Source organism: Budorcas taxicolor, chromosome 8, assembly GCF_023091745.1.
Source record: "Budorcas taxicolor isolate Tak-1 chromosome 8, Takin1.1, whole genome shotgun sequence".
Classification (NCBI taxonomy): domain Eukaryota; kingdom Metazoa; phylum Chordata; class Mammalia; order Artiodactyla; family Bovidae; genus Budorcas; species Budorcas taxicolor.
In genome coordinates this window covers 64,387,054-64,408,000 of record NC_068917.1, presented here as the reverse complement: position 1 = coordinate 64,408,000, position 20,947 = coordinate 64,387,054, and the positions used below count along the sequence as shown (strand labels likewise).

The 20,947-nt window shown below is 45.4% G+C and overlaps 1 protein-coding gene across 1 annotated transcript; it reads right to left on the bottom strand.

Annotated features, from left to right (window-relative positions):
* Positions 1-3,341: 3,341 nt before the first annotated feature.
* Positions 3,342-19,961, bottom strand: POLR1E (RNA polymerase I subunit E). The gene is made up of 12 exons (XM_052644966.1): positions 19,829-19,961; positions 19,130-19,233; positions 17,655-17,731; positions 16,281-16,366; positions 13,491-13,549; positions 12,531-12,675; positions 10,969-11,076; positions 10,284-10,380; positions 8,214-8,347; positions 5,783-5,864; positions 4,904-5,035; positions 3,342-3,793 (listed from the first exon to the last, which is right to left on the bottom strand). The coding sequence occupies exons 1-12, from the start codon at positions 19,899-19,901 to the stop codon at positions 3,634-3,636; spliced, it is 1,257 nt and encodes a 418-aa protein (XP_052500926.1). The 5' UTR covers positions 19,902-19,961; the 3' UTR covers positions 3,342-3,633.
* Between the last annotated feature and the right edge of the window lie 986 nt (positions 19,962-20,947).

Sequence of the window (20,947 nt, the reverse complement as noted above, 5' to 3'; positions counted from 1 at the left end):
GAGCAGGAAAGTACAAGGCGGCTAGAATATCTTGTGCCAGAAATTAAGGAAGCATCCTTAAAAATATAGGGATATAAGAGCTAGCTTGAAGGAACTCAGATTGGCCAAATGTGGTACAATCTGAGCATCAAAATAATTGGCAACTGTTCACAGGATAATCCATGAGTCCATACTAAATGAACAAAAAAAAATTTTAATGTAAGAGAAAAGAAAGCTTCTCCTTAACAGAATGCCAACAGTAAATATGTAAGAAACTATGGGAGTGAGAATATCACTCATTTTGTAGCCATCATGGTAATTCATTCAGCAAAAATGATCAATCCAGGCTAAAACTCATGGGTAATAATTAGATGGGGAACAGGATATTTAGAGGCTTAAAGTATTTCTCCAAAAATTAACTACAAAAAGAAAAGTAGTAACTCCCAAGTGGAGAAATTATAACCTTAAAGACAAACCAACATCACATGCTGTGACTGTGATGCGTATGGGGCAGAGCAAACGTCTGTAAATCCCCTGCCAAAAATGTGTATCCTGAATCTAACCATAAGGAGATGCCAGACAAAACCAAGTTGAGGGATTCTCTGCAAGATGGCTAATTTACTCTTCAAAATGTCAAGGTTAGGAACAGCAAAGACTGAGGAATTGCTTCAGATGAAATAAGACCAATGAAGTGTGATGGACAAAATGTGAATATGAGCTGTGGGCCAGATCCTAGTTCCTGCTTTTGGTAAGTGTAATGTGCTTATGGAAGAGAAAGTCCTCATTATTCTTAGGATATACACACTGAAGTACTTAAGATAAAAAGGGTGCTTTTCTCAAGCTGTCCCAAATGGTTCAAAAGGAAATATTTAAGTGTACAAAGCAAATAATAAATAGGATGCCACATAAACAGTTGGAGCACCTGGGTAAAGGATGTACAGGAGTTCTCTGTGTATGACTATAATTATTCTTGCAACTATTTTCTGAGTATGACATTATATAAAGTTCTTCAAAGATGCTTTAAGAAATTTTACCTAATTAGCGATTTTCATGTTGAGTCCTCTGCAAGGATGTTAAATATTCCTTCTTTGATCTCAACACTGTTAACAGTGTCAGCAGGTCAGGGCCATGTCCCTCCAAGGAACAGACTTCATTCTGTTAACGTTCTGTAAGTTATTCCACAAACTGAAAATCTTATTAAGGGTATAAGCCTCTAGCCCACAGTCTGTTTTTCTTCTAAGAGATCATCAAGCGACATTATGACAAGTAACTTGGTGGGATCAAGGAATCCTCTGGGAATGCACTAGTAAATAAATGGCGTTTTAGAGCCAGAAAAAACCTAGTACAATCCCATTATTCTACAAGTGTGTACTGCCAGATAGCTCTGCCAAGGAAAGAAGGTGCCACTCATTGACTCTGGCTCACTCCAGACACTGCTGTTTATATACTGGGCACTGTGCTAGGCGCCCTTTCTCTAGACTTGTTGGAAAGGGCCCTCTCTTGAGCCTTCTGATCCACAAACCCTTTGATGTACGAAAACTGGCTTTTCAGTCTTTTGGGACTGCATCACCTACACTTAGTAAAGTACACCTGTTGTCACCCAGGACAAGTATACAGCTGACCCCTGAACAACACAAGAGGTTAGGGGCACTGACCCTCCATACAGCTGCAAAATCCACATATGATTCAGACCAGCCCCCTGTATCTGTGGTTCTACAGCTGCAGGCTCAACCAACCACTCATGTGGTGCTGTAGTGTTTACTACTGAAAAAAGTCCACGTCTAAGTGGACCCAAGCAGTTCATATCCATGTTTTCAAGGGTCAGCAGTATACTTACCACTTGAGGCCTTTCCCCATCCACACCACCCCTCAGTGTGAGTGACGGAAGTGACTCACACAGTGACTGCTTCCCCATGAGGACAGAGGCTGCTCAGAGGCCAGGTCATATGCTATGATCTAATCACTGCTGGAAATTAAGCCTCAAGGTGTCAAAACCATCAGAATCTAAATGTATTCATGATGACACCCGCAAACACACTAGGGATTCTTTTCCCAGAGTCAAATCAGGATGATTATTTTTTCTGATGCAGAGTCACATACCTGATTTTTGCAACAACTTAGATAAAGAAAAACAACAGGCATTTAGATTTCCTGCTCACAACTCTGCTGGAGGGAAGTGCCCGCTTCCCAGGATCAGACACAAATGGGGACAAGCCAGACAAGAAGAACATGGAAAATGGGCATTTCAGGCCTGGCGTTAGAAGTGTCTCTGACAACCGCACCCCAGTACTCGAAGAAATACAAGGATCACACGCCCTGAATGAATCATCCAAGGCCCATTTCTACCACGTCTTCCCTAACAGATGGCCCAGCTGCTGTGTAAACGTCTTCCTTTCTCATTTTCAGAGAGAGCTGGGTTCTCTCTTCCTTCTTCCACTGCCCCCGGCCCCCAGCACGAGCCCCACACACTGCACTGCTCCCACTGCCTCAGGAGAACCTTTGAAGAGCTGAGTCTGAGCATCAGCCATATACCTGAGTCTGTGTCACAGCCCCGTTCCTCACAGCAACCCTCTGGACACCACTTCTCCATATTCCCCTGGTAGATAAGATGGGTGGCAGTAAGCACCCCTTCCCATCTGCTTCTGGTATGGCTTCCTGTAACTAGAGGCTGGAGAGCTGAAACCTATTTCTAAGACACCCTCACTGCTAGGATTCTGGACAAAATGAGATCCCTACATGTGTACTCACAGAGGAAGGAAGCAAGATGGGAGGCCAACCTCTTGATCTTTGGGCTGTCCATGCTGACAAGCCAGGAGGTGGAAGCCTGGATAGTGAAAGTATGGGTGGCTGAACCAGTATTCCAGTGTCAAGTTACCAGCTTCATGAATTCTGGAAGCAGCTGAATTCAAGAAGCTTCATGAATTCAAGTGGCTTCTTCATGCCTGCCTGGCCACCTAAGCTGTGTTCTTGAACTCAGCAGTTCTAGCAGCAACTTCCTTGACACCAGCTCCTGCAACTTTTTAACAATTTTGTACCATTTTATCCATGTGTTAAACTCCTTTCTCCTTAAGAACATCTAGGACCATTTGTTTTCTGTACTGAGCTCTGACCAATTCACTGGCTTTCAGAGCTCACCCCTGCCCTGTGTGTGGCCTGAGCCAAGCTGAACAACTGATTTAATCACTTCTTCTGATTTGGTTCTGCTTTGTTTCAGTAGCCCCGAACTAAATTAGCTTGTTTGGGCAACCCCATCACACTGGTGACCCGAAGCCTCCTCTCCCAGCCCTGCTGGGCATTGTCCTCACCATGGACGCCGCTGGTCCTTTCAGACCTAAGCACAGCATTTCACATTTCTCTTAATGTTAACGTTTATCCATTAGATGTGGTTCAAGGTTCAGCCTGAGAGATCTTTTGCCTCCGACCCTCCCATATCCCACACATGAACCATCTGCCATTTATAGTCACAGTGACACCAAAGCAGAGAGATAGAGTCCAACAGGGCCTTGCTTTATGTTTCTGCTTCTGCCAGGTGGTGGCATCTGGCTCCATGCCCATGCCAAAGCAAGGCTTCTTCTTTAACCCTCTTTCTTTAAAAATAAAAACGCAAATGAACAGAAGGAATGGCAAAAATGTTGTGTCTGGGAAAGCACACCTCTAGGTCATTTTTCTTCGCTTTGACTGATGGTCCAAGGACTGGGCTGGAGGCAACGGGATGGAGAGAGTGCCCAGTCTGTGCTCCTCCTCCCCACCCACTGCCAGAGAAACCTTTCTTTTGGAGATCTTCAGCCTCATGGCTTTCGCTATCTCCATCATCCTAAGGAACAAACACATAAAACAAGAGAGAGTCTCCTCAATGCAATGCTCAGAGAAGCTTGGCAGGCAGGAGGGGGTAGCACATTTGTGCTCCATGCCTCAAAGACAGAATCCCAAAGGTGGACACAGGAGCAAAGCTTCCAGCAGCAAAAAGACCAACAGATTCCTGTGTCAATGTGTAGCGGTTAGAAAACGCCTATACAAGTGATAGAAAACCAGGTTATCCGGCTCCTATTGATAACTGTTTACTTCCTATGACAAGGATCAAGCACTTACCAGAATTTTACAGACTCCAAAAATCTATTTCTCTTTAATGTTCAACCTCACTATCTGTGAGAAGGCCATGTGTGGACAGCCCTCAGAGTAATCCTGCTCCAGACTGCTGAAGAGTCCAGATGAAGCTGTTTTCCTAGGCACTCTTGGACCACCACCAGGGTCCTTGGGTGTCAGATACTCCTTCATCACTGACAAAGGCCAACACACCCTGCGATTCAGTACCCTGGAGGTTATGCTCCCTACTCAGCCTGAATCCCTTCTACCAAGGCTAGAAGGGCCTGAAAGGGTCGCCACTTCTGCCAACCTTTCCAGCCTGCTCAGAGAAGTGTGAATGTGAGAGCCCTGCCAAACTCCTGCTCTGCCTTGCCTTAGACACCTCCCCTGGCAGCTCCTTCCACCTGAGAGTGCTTTCTGCTAAGCTGAAACTGGGGTTCTCTTATACAACCTCCACCCCCAGGTTAGTCCATCAGAATCACACAGAATCCCTCTTTCCAGTGACAGCAACTCAGAGACTGGAGGCTGCTCTGTTACACGGGAATGGAAGGCTCATTTCTGAAGCCCAACTACTCCCCTTCTTGTCTGAGTGACCCTGGGAAAGTCACTGCTTTCTCTGAACCAAAGATTCTTCCACTGATTCTTAAGAGAAATCACTGGGAGATTATGACAGATTTGACACTGTGCCTAGCATGGTTAAGACACACAGTAATGTCTGGTTGCCCGTCCATTCAATCATTCATTCATCTAAAGATTGTCCCCAATAGTGTCTCACGCTTTCCAGCAGTACCAGAACTACATCAAGGCTCCCTAAGAGAGCTTTTTCTTCTGTCATGCTCACCTTTTCTCACTGAGCTTCAAGTCCCTCTGTAACATTGTCAGGTCAATCTGGAAGCCATTTATGTGCAAGGCCAGTACGATCACGTAGGCGGTGATCTTTGCCTTCATAGAGTCTGAAATTAAGTTCCGCAAACTGCAAATCAGTGGTAGGAAAAAAAGAGACAAAATTAAACTCCAAGATGATTTCTGCAAAAGGAAAGGAAAAACATCCAAGCCTATTCCCATATGCATTCAACTGTCTTCTCATCTTGGGGAAAGGAAAAGGAATCTGAGCAACATCCCTCATCCTGTCACGCTGCCCGAGCCTTCACACACAGTGGAGCCGATCCCAGTGTCCCTCCAGGGAGGACAAAAAAGGCTGTATCTCCACCTTCCCCAGGCACAGTTGGAGCCTGCACTGATGCAGACCATCCCCATCTTCCCAGCCTGCTCAGCCGGACTGCTGGGAAAACAGTCATTCCACACTTGGCTGCCCATGATTCTTCAAGCAGTCAGAGCAGGACACAGCAAGCAAATATCAGAAAGGAAGCCCAGCTGTGCTGCTTAGGGGGCTTCCCCAAAGTCATCCCCTGACCTGCCCCTGCCTGCATCACCACCTCTCCACACCACACTGGTTCTGGGGACACTGGGAAGGCGTCCCTGGAAAAAGTGTTTGGTGTAGTCTTTATTGCAGGACTTCCCAGAGCCTTAATGTGAACTTCTCCCAGAGGGACAGAGTGCACTACAGTGCTGCCTAAACTCACTTACCCAAGACCCTGCCAAGCAGCAGTGCCCACTTCAGCACAGTGACTCTGAGAATATGGACTGCAATCCAAGCCCCCTCCCCCCTGATCCTGCTCTCTCCTTTATAGGCAAAAGCCAAGAAGTCAAGCCCCCTGACCTGCCGTTGTTGTAGGTCAGGCAGGTGAACTGCTTTAGTAGTTTGGTGTTGATGATGTGGGGGACTCCGGGTCCCAGGGCACCTACAAGACAAAATGGAGTTTGATCATTTTCTTTCAAAACTCTCAGGCCATGCCTCACCTATGAGCTGGGAGACAAGGATAACAGTGGACCCTTGGACTAAACAGAGGCATGTAGGAAGACAAAAAGGGGCCCGTGAAACAGAACAGCCACCTTCAAATGAACACAGGCTCAGGTGTGTTTCACCTGCAGACCATACGTGTGCATGAGATGTTCATGACAGGGCAGTGACGAGAAAGAAAACCGGACTCCAATGGGGCTGAAAGACACATGATTCAAAGATGTTAGAAAGAGAAACAGATTGTGGAGAAAGCTCAGGGAGAGGGAAAGGAGGGGAGATTGGAATGTGAAAACAAGAATTCAGCAGATACTGAGAAACATGAGTACAGGCACAGGTCAGAGTTACCGCACGTTCGGTTTGAGACCACCACAATAAAGCAAGTCACATGAACTGCCTGGTTTCCCAATGTGTGTAAATTAGGTTTACAGTACACTGGAGTCTCCTAAGCGTGCAGTCATATCACGTGTTTTTAAAAGTGTCCAATAATTAATTAAAAATCAAAAAACCAGTGTCCATACCTCAATTAAAAGATACCTTACTGCTAAAAAATTGCTAGCCATCATCTTAGCCTTCAGTGTGTTGTAGCAGTGACATCAAAGATCACTGATCATAGACCATCATAATATAACAATGTAAAAGTTGAAAATATTCACTAACAGTGAAATGTGACACATAGACACAAAGTAAGCAGACTCTGTTGGAAAAATGGTGCTGACTTGGTTAACCCAGGGTTGCTGCAAACCTTCAATTTGTAAAAACCATGGTATCTGTGAAGAACGGCAGAACGAGGTGTTCCTGTATAAACCCCAGGTGCCCAGTCGCAGTAACACAACTGTATACACCTAGGCCTCAAATCACAGGTGTCTCTCTCTGGATTTCCAACTCTGGGTGGCCGTGCATGTGTAGCAGACACCCATGCCCTGGTGACAGGTGACATGGGTTACCAGCAGAAAGTGACTTCCCTCCGAGCCAGAAAGAGCTGACACAACATTGTGCCACAGGCCTTCACGAGCAAGGCCAACTTTTCTCCCCATATAACTAGTTCTAACCATCCCCTAGAATATTCACTTGATTGGACTGGATGTTATACTTTACCTAACATAGAACAGAAGTAGTGAATGTTAGCTCTGAGCAATCATATAATCCAACTTGACCCTATTTTCACAGGAAAGAGCTTGGCAAGTCCTCTCAGCACATCAGCAGTACCCACTCTGTTACACAGTTATAAATGAAGACCTGGAAAGACATGCCCATTTCTTCTCTCAGTTCAGTTCAGTCACTCAGTCGTGTCCGACTCTTTGCGACCCCATGAATCGCAGCACGCCAGGCCTCCCTGTCCATCACCAACTCCCGGAGTTCACTCAGACTCAACGTCCATCAAGTCGGTGATGCCATCCAGCCATCTCATCCTCTGTTGTCCCCTTCTCCTCCTGCCCCCAATCCCTCCCAGCATCAGAGTCTTTTCCAATGAGTCAACTCTTCTCATGAGGTGGCCAAAGTATTAGAGCTTCAGCTTCAGCATCAGTCCTTCCAAAGAAATCCCAGGACTATCTCCTTTAGAATGGACTGGCTGGATCTCCTTGCAGTCCAAGGGACTCTCAAGAGTTTTCTCCACAGTTCAAAAGCATCCATTCTTCAGCGCTCAGCTTTCATCACTAGAACTAGTCTAATAGTTATAGACAGATAACAGACTGGAAATAACTAGAATAAAATGCCTACCCTGATATATAAACCCCAATGTTCATTGTAGCCCTGCTTACAATAGCCAAGACACAGAAGCAACCTAAATGTCCAACAACAGATGAATGGATAAAGATGTAGTATATATATCTCTATGGATATTACCTAGCCATAAGAAAGTATGAAATGATGCCCTTTGCAGCAACATGGGTGGACCTAGAGATTATCATAATGAGTAAAGCCAGACAGAGAGACAAATACAGTATCACTTTTATGTGGAATCTAAAGAAAATGATACAAATCAGACTCATAGACATAGAAAATAAACGTATGGTTACCAAAGGGGAAAAGCAAGGGAAGGAGGGATAAATTAGGAGTTTGGGACTAACAGATACACGCTGCTATACATAAAATAACAAGGACCCACAGTATAGCACAAGGAACTATATACAGTATCCTTTAATAATCTATAATGGAAAAAAATCTGAAAAAGAATATATACATGTATAAATATACATGTAACTGAATCACTTTGCTGTATACTTTAAACAAACACAATGTAAATCGACTGTATTTCAATTAAAAAAAAAAAAGTCTATCATGGACTTACTTTTCCGCTTAATCACTTTCTGTGCTCGAAATTTGATGAGGGTGTCCAGGTACCATATGCACCGTGCCTGGCGGTCTCGGCTCTCCTCATTGGATGGCAAAGACTTCAACGCTTCTATGACAAAGGAGCAGTGACTACAACAGGGGAGGGAAAAGGGGAAATGTGTAAGACCGGCCAGTAGGCACCCCACACCTGGTATACAGTCCACAGCTGAGGAAGGGCCATCCCACCAGCTCCTTACAAGAGGAGGAGCATGAATTTAGTGCAGGGGGAGTAAAGGTCTAGACAGTAAATAAACATTTCGTGAGCAAATGGTCACTGCCACTGCAGTGCAAAGGCAGCCACTGATTAACACAGGAATGAATGACTGAAGCTATGTTCCAATAAAACTTTATTCACAGGCAGTGTCCAAGACTCAGCACTCTGCCCAATCCTGATGTGGTGGTCTGGAGCACGGGCTCTCACCTACCTGGGTCTGAATCCTCTCTCTGCCATGCAGTGGCTTGAGCAAGTTTCTGAACATCTCTGTTTTGGTTTCTTTGCCCCTAAATTAAATACCCTCACCCTATGGATTTTTGTGGAGTAAATGAGACAATGCAATTAAAGTGGCGCTTGGCACAGGGAAGAGTCCCATCAGTGCTGGTTGTTATTGTTACATACTGTTGTTCTACCACTATCACGATCATGGAATCGCACCATAAAAGGCTCTTCGGTGTCATCTCGTGGCAGCCTCCTTGTACAGATGGGAGAACTAAGGCTCAGTGAGGGGAAGACCACACAGTCCATCAGGCAGATGGGGACTCAGTTCTCCAGACTCCCAGCCCAGAGCTCCTTCCAGTACCTGGCCCTGAGCCACATCACATTAAGACAATGAAGAACCAGCAATGAAGCTTTTTTTGGAAATGGATCTTTAGAGAGGGGGGAAAAAATGTATTTTCTAAGACTTTGGATTTCACTGACCAGTAAAATTTCCAAACAAATATCTAGGGAACCAACCTAGGGTTGACAACATTTTTTTAAGATAAAATTATTAAAAGAAAAACTCAAAAGCAAAAAAATCCCCCACTATCATCATATAAGAAAAGCTGTTTTAAAAGGCAAAAAAAGGGGGAGGGGAGTAGAGGCAATCATCTCTGAATTATATAAAACATACCATATTTAAAGAACATAATTCAGGGCTTCCCTGATTGTCCACTGGTTAAGAATCCATCTTGCGGGACTTCCCTGGTGGTCCAGTGGCTAAGACTCCCTAATGCAGGGAGTTCAGGTTCAATCCCTGGTCAGGGAATGAGATCCCATATGCCACAATGAATACCCAGTGCAACAAAAAAATAAATAACTAAAAAAAAATGAAAGAGCAGGAAGAAACGGGAAAAAAAAAAAAAAAGAAGAATCCATCTTGCTATACAAGGGACACTGGTTTGATCCCTGGTCTGGGAAGATCCCACATGCCCTGGGGCAACTAAGCCCGTGCATCCCAACTACCTTGCAGCAACTTCTGAATCCTGGGCACCCTAGAGCCCTGCTCTGCAACAAAAGTCACCGCAATAAGAAATCTGAGCACCGCAACTAGATTAGCCGCTGCTCACCACATCTAGAGAAAGCCTGCGCAAGACCCAGCACAGCCAAAAATAATAAACATTAAAAGACCAATAAACAAATTATATCTATAATTTAACTTTAGAAAAGCCCCCTCAACATATCACCACAGATAAACTATCACTTCAGCAGGGACCTACTCCCAGGCCAGCCCTTGGACCTGGCGTAACACTGTGGGGGGAACACAGGTCAGCTCCAGTTCTCAGCCCGTCTACAAGGCCTCACCACCCTCTGCCCAGCCATACGATCCCTGCACTCAGAGGCCAATGCTCTCCCTTGAATGCCACCCACAGGCTTGGGGCAACAGGCCTAGGAGCCCAAGCACTGGAGCAAACACTAGCTCACTCATGTCCAAATGCTGGAGACAGATGTCCTCCCTGACTGACACCCGAGGTCTCCTTCATGTCTGACTACATTAAGTGTGTGTCCCAACACCACAACCCAGACTCTCCATCCACCCAAGTGGGATACCTGTTCTCTTCAATCATCTTCAGTATTTCTTCTGAGGTGACATTCCTGAAAGCTTCAGATGGGCTCTGAAGAGCGTCATACTCCACAGGGGAAAGAACTAGTTACAGGTCAAGAAAAACCCAACCGAAGTGGAAACATCAACTAGCTGGATCATGCTGTGACAGCCTCATCTTAGAAATGGGAAAACGGAGGCTGAGAGGGGGTGATAACACAGTATGTTTGGGCAGAGCTTTTGGGACTCAGTTCTCCCGACTCCCAGCCCAGAGCTCATGGTCTGCCTGGACTTTTCTGTCTTCTCTTATCACAAAGCTGCTGCAGGCATCTTCCATCTGAGTAGAATCACAAGTATGGAAACTCTACATTCTAACCTTTCCTTTTATAAAATCAGCCTGCCCTAGACTCTGGGCACTGGCCAACTTAAAAGTCGTATTTTGACTCTTTGTGGAGAGTGAGCCCCACCCACCGAGCCGAGCTGTGGGCACCTTGCTGAGGGATGGGTTTGTCCTCAGCTACTGGGGAAGCCTCGCTGACTTCCCAGCAACAGTGCCGGGGCAACAGCAAGCGTCTGGGGCAAGCTTTTGTGAGCATCACAGGACCAACATCCTTAGAGAGCCTGGCCATGGCACTGCCATCCGCACATCTCTACTTGGGAAATGAGGTGGCGCTTCTGCTGCAAGAAGGATACGGTCTTCAAACTTATACACGTCTTCAGGCTTGTCTGCATCGGGGCGGCAGGGAGGGAGATAGACAGAGTCACCTGGAGACTCATTGTGGATGGCGTCACTGACCAGGGCTTTTAAGTAAAGCAAGAGTCAGCGTCAGGGTCACCCTGCTCAGCTTTGGGTCCCCCAATGCTCTCTGCAACCTGTGCACTTGAGATTATCATCGGCCCAGAACCCCCTCATCTGAACTTCTTCACGTATTATCAGTGAAAGAGAAAGATCAAATTATAAAACTGCAACTATCATACAGGAATAACCACATCTGAATTAAGTATGCACACAGACAAGAAGAGAGAGGAAAACAGGAAAACTGTAACAGCCGGTCCTGTAGAACGACAGGAAGATGGGTGAATTTTTTTTCTTTTTAAATGTCTTCAGCTATTAAGTCTACTGTTAACAACTGAGAATAAACTGAATTAAAAAAACTGAAAAATTTACTTAAGACATTAAACTGTATCTTTGACCATATGGAGACATATTTCTATGTTTCTAAATGGGAAAATATAGTATTATAAAGATGCTGATTTTCCCCATATTAATCCCAAATGGATTTTGAGGGAATTTGACAAAATAATTCTTAAGATCATCTGGAAGAAAAAGTATGTTACAACAGCGTACATTTGTGAACAATAAGGATGAAGTTGCCCCATCAGACAATAAACTGGATGGTGAAGCTACTATAATTAGAAGGATCATATGCTGCTACACGAATAGGCAGTCAGAATGCTGAGACAGAATCCAATTAAGAATGTGGTAAAACGATAAAGATGACTTCTTAAACCGTTTTTTTACACAAGGAAAAGATGAAGTTGGGGACAACTCACTAATCATTTGGAAAAGGTAAAATGAGGTTTGTACCATAGACCAAAAAAAAAAAGGTCATTAAGATGTAAATGTTTAAAAAAAGTAAAAAAAAAAAGAAAGATGTAAATGTTAAAAGTAAAACTGTAAAAGTAGTAAAAGAAAATATAGGAAAGTATTTATACAATCATAGGGTATGGAAGGAGAAGGCAATGGCACCCCACTCCAGTACTCTTGCCTGGAAAATCCATGGGCGGAGGAGCCTCGTAGGCTGCAGTTCATGGGGTCGCTGAGAGTCAGACACGACTGAGCGAATTCACTTTCACTTTTCACTTTCATGCATTGGAGAAGGAAATGGCAACCCACTCCAGTGTTCTTGCCTGGAGAATCCCAGGGACGGGGGAGACTGGTGGGCTGCCGTCCATGGGGTCGCACAGAGTCGGACACGACTGAAGTGAATTAGCAGGGTATGGAAAGGTTTTCTAAAATTTCCTAAAATTCCATTTTAATAGGAAAACTACTTGACTGAGCTCACTGAGGGCGGGCCATGTCAGTTGTTTCTTATAATTCCCAGAGTCCATTTCAAAGAAGGCCTTCAGGGAGAAGCAGGAAGGAATACAGCCCTAATTCCCATCGTGTCCATCTGTGAGGCAGGTAAAGGATTTCAAGAGAAGGGACAGCTATCTCTAGGAGCAACCTCTAACCCCAAGTTTCAGCTGCTTACCAGTCACACCCTTTGTATCAATTATATTCTCCGCAGCTTTAGCCACTGCACGATTCAAAGATTCACTGCCAACTTTGTTCATTCTCCTGGAGTTCAGAGCTCGCTTCTGTTTGGTGGTACCAAAGGCTTCAATGCAAGAATCCATCTGTGCAAAAGACAAATTTGGTCACTGGAGACAGGCTGAGCACTGCTACTCCTAGCTGTGTGACTACGGGGAAACTCTCAGCTTCTCTGAGCCATCAATATCACACCTGTAAACTGGGCTGACTCATACCTAACTACCTCATAGGCTTATTGTAAGAACGAAAAGATATTAAGAGATCTGAAGTGCTTGTTTTATAAACTATAATGAACTATTTATAAATCAACAGTGTTTCCATCTGTAAAATGAAGACTTGACTAGAATTAGGGTCAGTAAATCTGGGGCACACGGCTCACCGTTTTCCAGTCCTATACCCACAACAGACACTGCTAACAGATCACTCATTCCCCCTCTGAGCCTGCAGACAGCCTCACACCCTTCTCAATACAGTGCTCCAGGCAGTCCTGAAGATCCAATCAGTCTGCCATCCTAGGATGAGATGAGCCTATAGGAAGCTACTACATTAACAATCCTAAAGTTTACTTTGTCTTGATGTGAAGTTTCCAGGCTATCACCAGTATTTTCTGAAACTTGGATTAAATCCTGAAAATAAGTGCTATGCTACACCTGTAGCAACAGCCCAGCAGAGAACCAGTTCCAGATGCTGGCACACACCTGTGCACAGCTGCCCCAGATACGGCATCTGCTCTCTGTGAGGCCACAGAGGCCTCTGCAGGTAGGAACTGTCCAGAGAGCCACAGACTGAATGAACTGGGAGCACCCAGGGAGAACTGTGCGTTTTTATATTACTGATGGAGAAACTCAAGGCCTGGAAGGAACTCACTCTGGGCTTCACATCTTAGCTCTGTCACACTTACCTTTTCTCTGAAAGATTTGGCTTGACTATCCAGTGTTGATTCACTCTCAACTGATTCATCTACAAAACATAAAACAAAGAAAAAAAGCAAACTGTTAAGTTTGCCTGTTGACAGCTGCTAAGTCGCTTCAGTTGCATCCGACTCTGTGCGACCCCAGAGACGGCAGGCCACCAGGCTCCCCGTCCCTGGGATTCTCTAGGCAAGAACACTGGAGTGGGTTGCCATTTCCTTCTCCAATGCATGAAAGTGAAAAGTGAAAGTGAAGTCGCTCAGTCGTGTCCGATTCTTAGCAACCCTATGGACTGTAGCTCACCAGGCTCCTCCGTCCATGGGATTTTCCAGGCAACAGTACTGGAGTGGGTTGCCATTGCCTTCTCCATTGCCTGCAGACAGTAAGAGTGTTTAATATTTGGTTAACAGTTAATCTAAGAAAACCAGATTTCTCTACTACAGGACTTCCCAGAGCTTAACATGCATGTGTACTATGAACATCAATATGAAGCTTCAGTATACAGATAGAGGATCTGGAGAATAAACTATGGAATCAAGTGAAGGGATCCAAGGAAACATGAGGCCTCCAGGTGAAATGACTTGCCCTAGGCAATGCAGAGATGAGATTAGAAACTAAGTCCTATGCTCTTTCCAGTATACAGCTTTGCCCTTCTTGTAAAAGGGATGAGGAGGAGTGATCAGGAAGGCCGAGGAGGAGGAGGACGACACGGGGATCACCTCCCATTGACAAATACATCAAAAATACATCTATATGTGGAACAGTTCTCGTGGAAAACTAACTGAAAATTGGCAGAAGAAAGATTTCCAGGTAACCAGGTAGTAGGGTTGGGACCCCCACCACTGCCCCTTCAAAGGGATGTGAAAGGAAAGGAAGGTTTGCATGGGCTCTCCACACCACAGCCTGGCACATGATCTGAGCCAACTAGCCTCTGGATGTAGGGGAGGTACAAATTAGGAGTATGGGATTAAAAATAGATATAAACTGCTGCTGCTACAGCTGCTAAGTTGCTTCAGTCATGTCTGACTCTGTGCAACCCCATAGACAGCAGTCCACCAGGCTCCGTCGTCCCTGGGATTCTCCAGGCAAGAACACTGGAGTGGGTTGCCATTGCCTTCTCCAATGCATGAAAGTGAAAAGTGAAAGTGAAGTCGCTCAGTCGTGTCCAACTCTTCGCAACACCATGGACTGGAGCCTACCAGGCTCCTCCGTCCATGGGATTTTACAGGCAAGAGTACTGGAGTGGGTTGCCACTGCCTTCTCCGGGATATAAACTACTATACATAAAATAGATAAGTGACATGAATCTACTGTATAGCACAGGGAATTTTACCCAATAGCTTGTAATAAGCTATACTGGAATATCACCTGCCAAAAAAACAATATATATATATCATATGCCATACACCTGAAACTAACAAAATACTAGAAATCAACTATGCTTCAATAAAAAATTTTTTTAAAAATTTTAAGACCTAAAAGTAGGCATAAACATGAGGTATGTATTATTTTACATGAAGCTCTCTGATCTCCCAGAGTATTCATATAAGGGACAATAATCTAGTGGACAGGAGCATAAGCTTTGAAGTGACCTTGCCTGCATTTAAATCCCAGGTCTCTTACTTAGAACAGCAGTATGTTCCTGCCAAAGTCATTTAACTTCTGTTTCAGGTTCATCACTGATTAAAAAGTGAAGTAAGCGATATAATGCATTGACAGTGCTTACAACAGTGCCCAGAGCATAGTAAGGACCCAATAAATGTGTATTTTTTATATATGCTGGTTAGAATTAACCAATATTTACAAATGTGTTTAAATAACAAATTAATGAACAATTTTCTTTGTTCACTGGAAGTCAGAAGAGCATTTGATGGATAATTTATATGTTGTTTTATTTGTTTGCAAAGAGGAAATTCTTCACCTAGAAGACTATGGACCCCTAGGAAATTCACAGATGACCTTTGGGATGTAAGAGCCCTTTAAAATTATATGCAAAATCTCATATTTTTTGTATATTATGTATGTTTCTCAGAAGTACTTCTGGTTCTTTACAAGAAACGCTGAGACCACTGCTTTGCCAGAATAGAACTAATGCCTCTGAAGGTATCAAGCAGATTCACAATGATCCTAATAATCCTTATCTAATTCCCTCCCCAACCATGGTTCTCAGTATTTAAGATTTAGAAACAGGAGCCCCTTGAGTTTGACCATCTTATCTATCATTTTCAAAGATCCCACTCTAGCCCAATACATTCTAAAATGCCAGAGAAGAGAGGTATTGCAACTTCTCCCAGTGGGTTAGAGAAAAAATAGATCTCTTCCCAAATTACAAAGTGTAGAGACTTTGCATCAACCTTTGTCCAACCTATAAGCAACTTCTACAACCTACCAGAGACTCTGAAACCTCTACCCCAACTAGAACCATTAAGAATTAAGACAGGCCCTCGATGAAAAAGAGTATCAGAGATGCCCTCCATTACTCTGCTCTGATCATTGCTCAACTTGCTTAAACTAAGATTAGATTTTGATCTTCAATCTGTAAACATTGTAGGGACAGAATCTGTGTCTGTTTTGGTATATTCACAGGCCCTAACTTGTGCCTGGGGCATAGTAGGTCATCAATAAATATTTGTTGAGTAAAAGCACTTTTAAAACTCTGTCAAGTGAAAAAAATAACCTTTAAAAAAACAGCTACAAAATGTAGTTTACAAGTCTAACTGATGCATCCAGCAAACCTAAAATATTCAGCCTTTCCTTGAGCTTTCATAACTAGAACCTACCTGAAAACAGTGGCTGCATGTTGAACAACTCAGCATCATATACTTCCATCTGGCCAGAGGTCTTATTCAAAATTCCCACGAAGTGCCTGAATAAAAAAGGAATATCAGTGACAATGGATCATTCAAAAGGTATTGTTTATGCAATCTCCTTGTTTCTGCTTAAAAGGCACCACTTACACATGAGTAACAATAATCCCCCACAGCAGATATTCTCTGCAAGCAGAGGGTAATGAGGGGGGAAACGGGAAGGGTAGCAGGGAAGTCACCAGGTGATTCTTACAGCCAATCACATTTGGGGTCACTGATGTAGTGGTAAAACCTTTTGGGATATAACAATCTAGAACTACACTAGAATTTACTCCATGTGTAAATTCTACGGAGGCAAAGACAAAACTTCGGTAATTACGAGAAGACTAGTTTAAACTAGAAAAGCTTTGTAAAGAGATGATAAAAGTTTCAAGGACAAACACATTCATCGGAGTTCTATCAGCTGCTGGGGTGGATGAAGGGGGAGATGACTCTAAAAGGGCCTTGGTTGTGGTTCATGGATGGATATCTTCATAGGGACACTGCATTATGCAATGCCTGACAGTGAGACTGAACACGCTGAACAATCTTCATTGTACCAAGAGGAAAACCAGAGATCAGTAAATGGCGGAGTTGCCCAAGTCAGTAATCTTTCCAGAACTAGACAGAAATTCTGGAGCCTTGGACACTACTAAACCCTTTTCTTGTAGTTACTTCCAAGGCAGACTTCTGGCAAACTTTGGTGTGTTAATCACACATCCAAAAATAATGGAGACGGCTGCCTTTTAGGAACAAGATAGCTATAAACAAAGAATATTTCAAGTTAATGATGTGGTCAAAACTAATCAAGGTCAAAAGGCACAAACTTCCAGTTATAAAATAAATAAATCCTGGAGGTATAATGTTCAGCACAGTGACTATAATACTGCATTATATATTTGAAAGATTGTTAAGAGAGTAAGCCTCTAAAGTTCTCATCCCAGGAAAAAAATACTGTATCTGTACGGATGTTAACTAGACATTGTTGTGACCATTTTGCAGCATTACATACATTGAATCATTTTATCATACACTTGAAACTAATGCTATATGTCAATTACATCTCAACTTTAAAAAAAATTACAAATGAATGAGGTTTTTAGGAAATTAAATAAATGTAAGTCACTTTTCAATTTTGAGAATGTCTACATGCTGATGTGAAGGTCCCTGGGTCTGGGAACACAGGAATCTGGTAAACCCCTCTGGATTTCCCCCGCTGCAGCTAAAACGAAGTCAGAGAAGAGCGGCGCCAGGGCCGCCGCCGCCGCCGCCACTCCCACTTCCCACAGTCACTTTCCCCATCTCTACCTGCACAGAGTATTGCACTTGAGGGCTCCAGTTCCAAAATTGTTTCCCACGTAGGAAAGTCTGTCTGTTTCAGCTGCCTAAAATGTAGAGGAGGGAAGGGATCCATTACAACCGACGTTGAAAGACAGTAAACATCTTGATGCCCTTTCCCAAGTTTGCAGAAGCTTTAGAATCCAAACTGCAGTGGATGAGACAAGAGAACCTCTTTGAGATGATCCAGCTCCACTATCTCTAAGTGAGTCTGGGGTGTCCCTGGTGGAAAGGCAAGAGGACTTCTGCAAAGTTCCAGGTAGTGCTGGCTTCTAGCTAGTCTGAAAGTTCTTGGTGGAGCTGCACCTCAGGACTCGGAGACGGGCCCTAGGCTTCCACAGCTTAGAGGCATGCAACAAAATGATTCTGCAGGCAACATAAAGCCCACTTTCTTGAACCTCTCTGCCCACCTCTATCATGACTGCTCCTTATTTGCTCTCAGGATCACTGCTATTGTTGTTTAGTCACTAAGTTGTGTCCAACTCTTTTACAACCCCATGGACTATAGCCCACTAGGCTCATCTGTCCATGGAATTTTCTAGGCAAGAATATTGGATTGGGTTGCCATTTCCTTCTCCAGGAGATCTTCCTGACCCAGGGATCGAACCCACGTCTCCTGCATTGGCAGGTGGATTCTTTACCACTGAGCCAGTCACCAAGGAAGCCCCTCAGCGCCATGGAGGTGGTGAATTCATTCCTTAATCACAGCCAAGCTTCCCTGCCCTCTCCCCATGTTTGTCCTCTTCACCTGCAATACTAACTTCAGCTGTTAAACCCTCCTCCATCCGTCAGGGTTCAGCTCCCATACACCCTCCCCCAGGAAGACATTCTGGCAAGCAGAGCCTTCACTGACTCAGCTCACTCTGCCCTGCTCTGTACTCTGTCTCCCTGGGACCCCGAGCTTTGTTTACTTATGTATGAGTTCCTCACATTCAGTTCTCACCTCTCTAGAGCAGGGAATGCAGATATCTGGGAATGTCTGACATTCTGTTGGCCACAACTAGAAAGCGCTACTAGTGGGCAGAAGCCAGGGAAGCTACTAAATATCCAATGATGCACAAGACAGCCTGCACAACAAAGAATGACATATCTGGGTCAGAATGTCAATAGTGCCGAGGTTGAAAAACACTGCTCTATAGTATGAGCTCCCTCAGAGTGGGTCCAGGTCTGACTTAGCTATTTCCCCAGCAGCTTACAGTCCAGGGCCACACTGGGGACTCAATAAATGCTTGTTGATTGAACAAATTAATAAAAAGCCATCACTTCACCACCAGTGTGAAACTGAATGGGGCCTGTCTCCACACCCCAGCCTGCTGGGGCACAATATTCTTCAAAGGTTCACCTGCTAATCCCCCTCTTTTCTCCTCTCCTTCCTACATCAACCCACACCCAAAGGGCCTCCTGAGGTCTGCAGAGTGGAGGTGACTGGCCACAGCAGCACTTACCAGGATCCGCTGACTCCTCTTTCTGGGATTTGTGGAGTCGTTGTTTTTGTACAAGGTAAAGCGCATGCTGCCTGGATTCTGTAGCCTCCCATTGGAGAACTGGACTGTAAGATTACAGCATAAGAATGAAATAAGAGCAGAAATATCCAGAGTATGGTGGGGAGGAAATTAATCGTCAATGGGGAGGGAGTGACCGACTTGGAGAATGGGGATGGCAAGGAAGCCCGGGTCCTAACCCAAAGCTGTCCTGGTCCAGGTGGTCCTGGGGTGGTGAGGGGTTGGAGCCATGAGGGAATCCCTGGGGACGGGCCTCCATGGGAAGGAATAACTAGGGGAGTGGGGCTGACTGAGACCTCGGCCAAACCTAGAAAGGCTGAGGGAATCCCTGGCCAGTGGGGAGAAGGAAATGGAGCAGGTGTGAAACCTGGTGGGTGAGGGGATGACGGGGTCCTGGATACATACAGCCCCAGCCCTGGGGAGGACGTAACTGGGATGCCCTCATCCACCTGGGAGGTAGTAACAGAGAGACAAGATGACAGGAGAGCACTGGCCGAGCCCCAAGGAGTCATGGAGCCTATCAGGGCCCTGACCCAGCTGGGAATGCGGCTGGACGGACGTGAGAAGTGGAGGGCTGTAGCGCTACCGGAACGGAAGCGGAGGAAGTTACAGGAAAACCTGCTCCAGCTTCGCAGTATTTACCCAGTAGAGCGCTCTGGCTGTCTTCGGGCTCCCTACAGTACTGCCACCTCGCGCTCGGAAACACCTCCGCCATCTCGCCTCGCCAGCCGCCAATCACCGGAGGTAAAACAGCGGCAGCCACACGCGGAGGAAGTGCCGCGGACCGGAAGAGGCGTGGTCCCTCCGGGCACCGCCCCGCGCATGCAAAGACGCGTGGCTCCGCCCCACAGGACATCGCCCCCTAAGCGCCCTTTTCCGGAGCTCTTAGGCGCGCCTGCCCCGCCCACCCTCGCCCACCTCTCCAAGAGGCGTGGCCTCCGTCCTCACCTTGCCCTGCCAGCTTCTCCAAGGTGCAGTACCTGATTGGCCCAGCACTCAGAAAGCGCATTACACCTTGTGTGCTGCTAGGGTGCTCGCGTCTACAAGCCTTGCGTTGTGTGGGATTTCTTCCTCTGCACAATCTAAGTAGGGTATTGTCTATCTCTGCTAAGTCGCTTCAGTCGTGTCCGACTCTATGCGACCCCATAGACGGCAGCCCACCAGGCTCCCCCGTCCCTGGGATTCTCCAGGCAAGAACACTGGAGTGGGTTGCCATTTCCTTCTCCAATGCGTGAAAGTGAAAAAGTGAAAGTGAAGTCGCTCACTTGTGTCCGACTCTTAGCGACCCCATGGACTGCAGCCCACCAGGCTTCTCCGTCCGTGGGATTTTCCAGGCAAGAGTACTGGAGGGGGGTGCCATTGCCTTCTCCGTGTCTATCTCTGCTGCTGCTGCTGCTGCTAAGTCGCTTCAGTCGTGTCCGACTCTGTGTGACCCCAGAGACGGCAGCCCACCAGGCTCCCCTGTCCCTGGGATTCTCCAGGCAAGAACACTGGAGTGGGTTGCCATTTCCTTCTCCAGTGTCTATCTCTACTACTGTGTAAATATGTCTTACTAATACTAAGATCTGAAAGCCCAAGTTCAAATTTAGAATTCACTAATAGGCTATCCTTCAGCTCCAGCTAAAATGTGGTGACTGACAGAGAGCAGTATTTCTCCAAGTCCTCCATCCACACACCTGGACATCAGTCCTTAAACCCCTAAGCTTGGTCCACAAGCCTGTAAACAGCTATGATCAGTTCTTGGGCCTAGGCGTGCATACA

Excerpts from the sequence above, each read along its gene's own strand:
- POLR1E (XM_052644966.1), bottom strand. The coding sequence starts at position 19,901 with ATGGCGGAGGTGTTTCCGAGCGCGAGGTGGCAGTACTGTAGGGAGCCC. Across the intron at positions 12,676-13,490 it reads CCAAATCTTTCAGAGAAAAG|ATGGATTCTTGCATTGAAGC; the intron begins GTAAGTGTGACA and ends TCTTTTGCACAG. Across the intron at positions 11,077-12,530 it reads TGATACAAAGGGTGTGACTG|CCCTGGTCAGTGACGCCATC; the intron begins GTAAGCAGCTGA and ends TTTACTTAAAAG.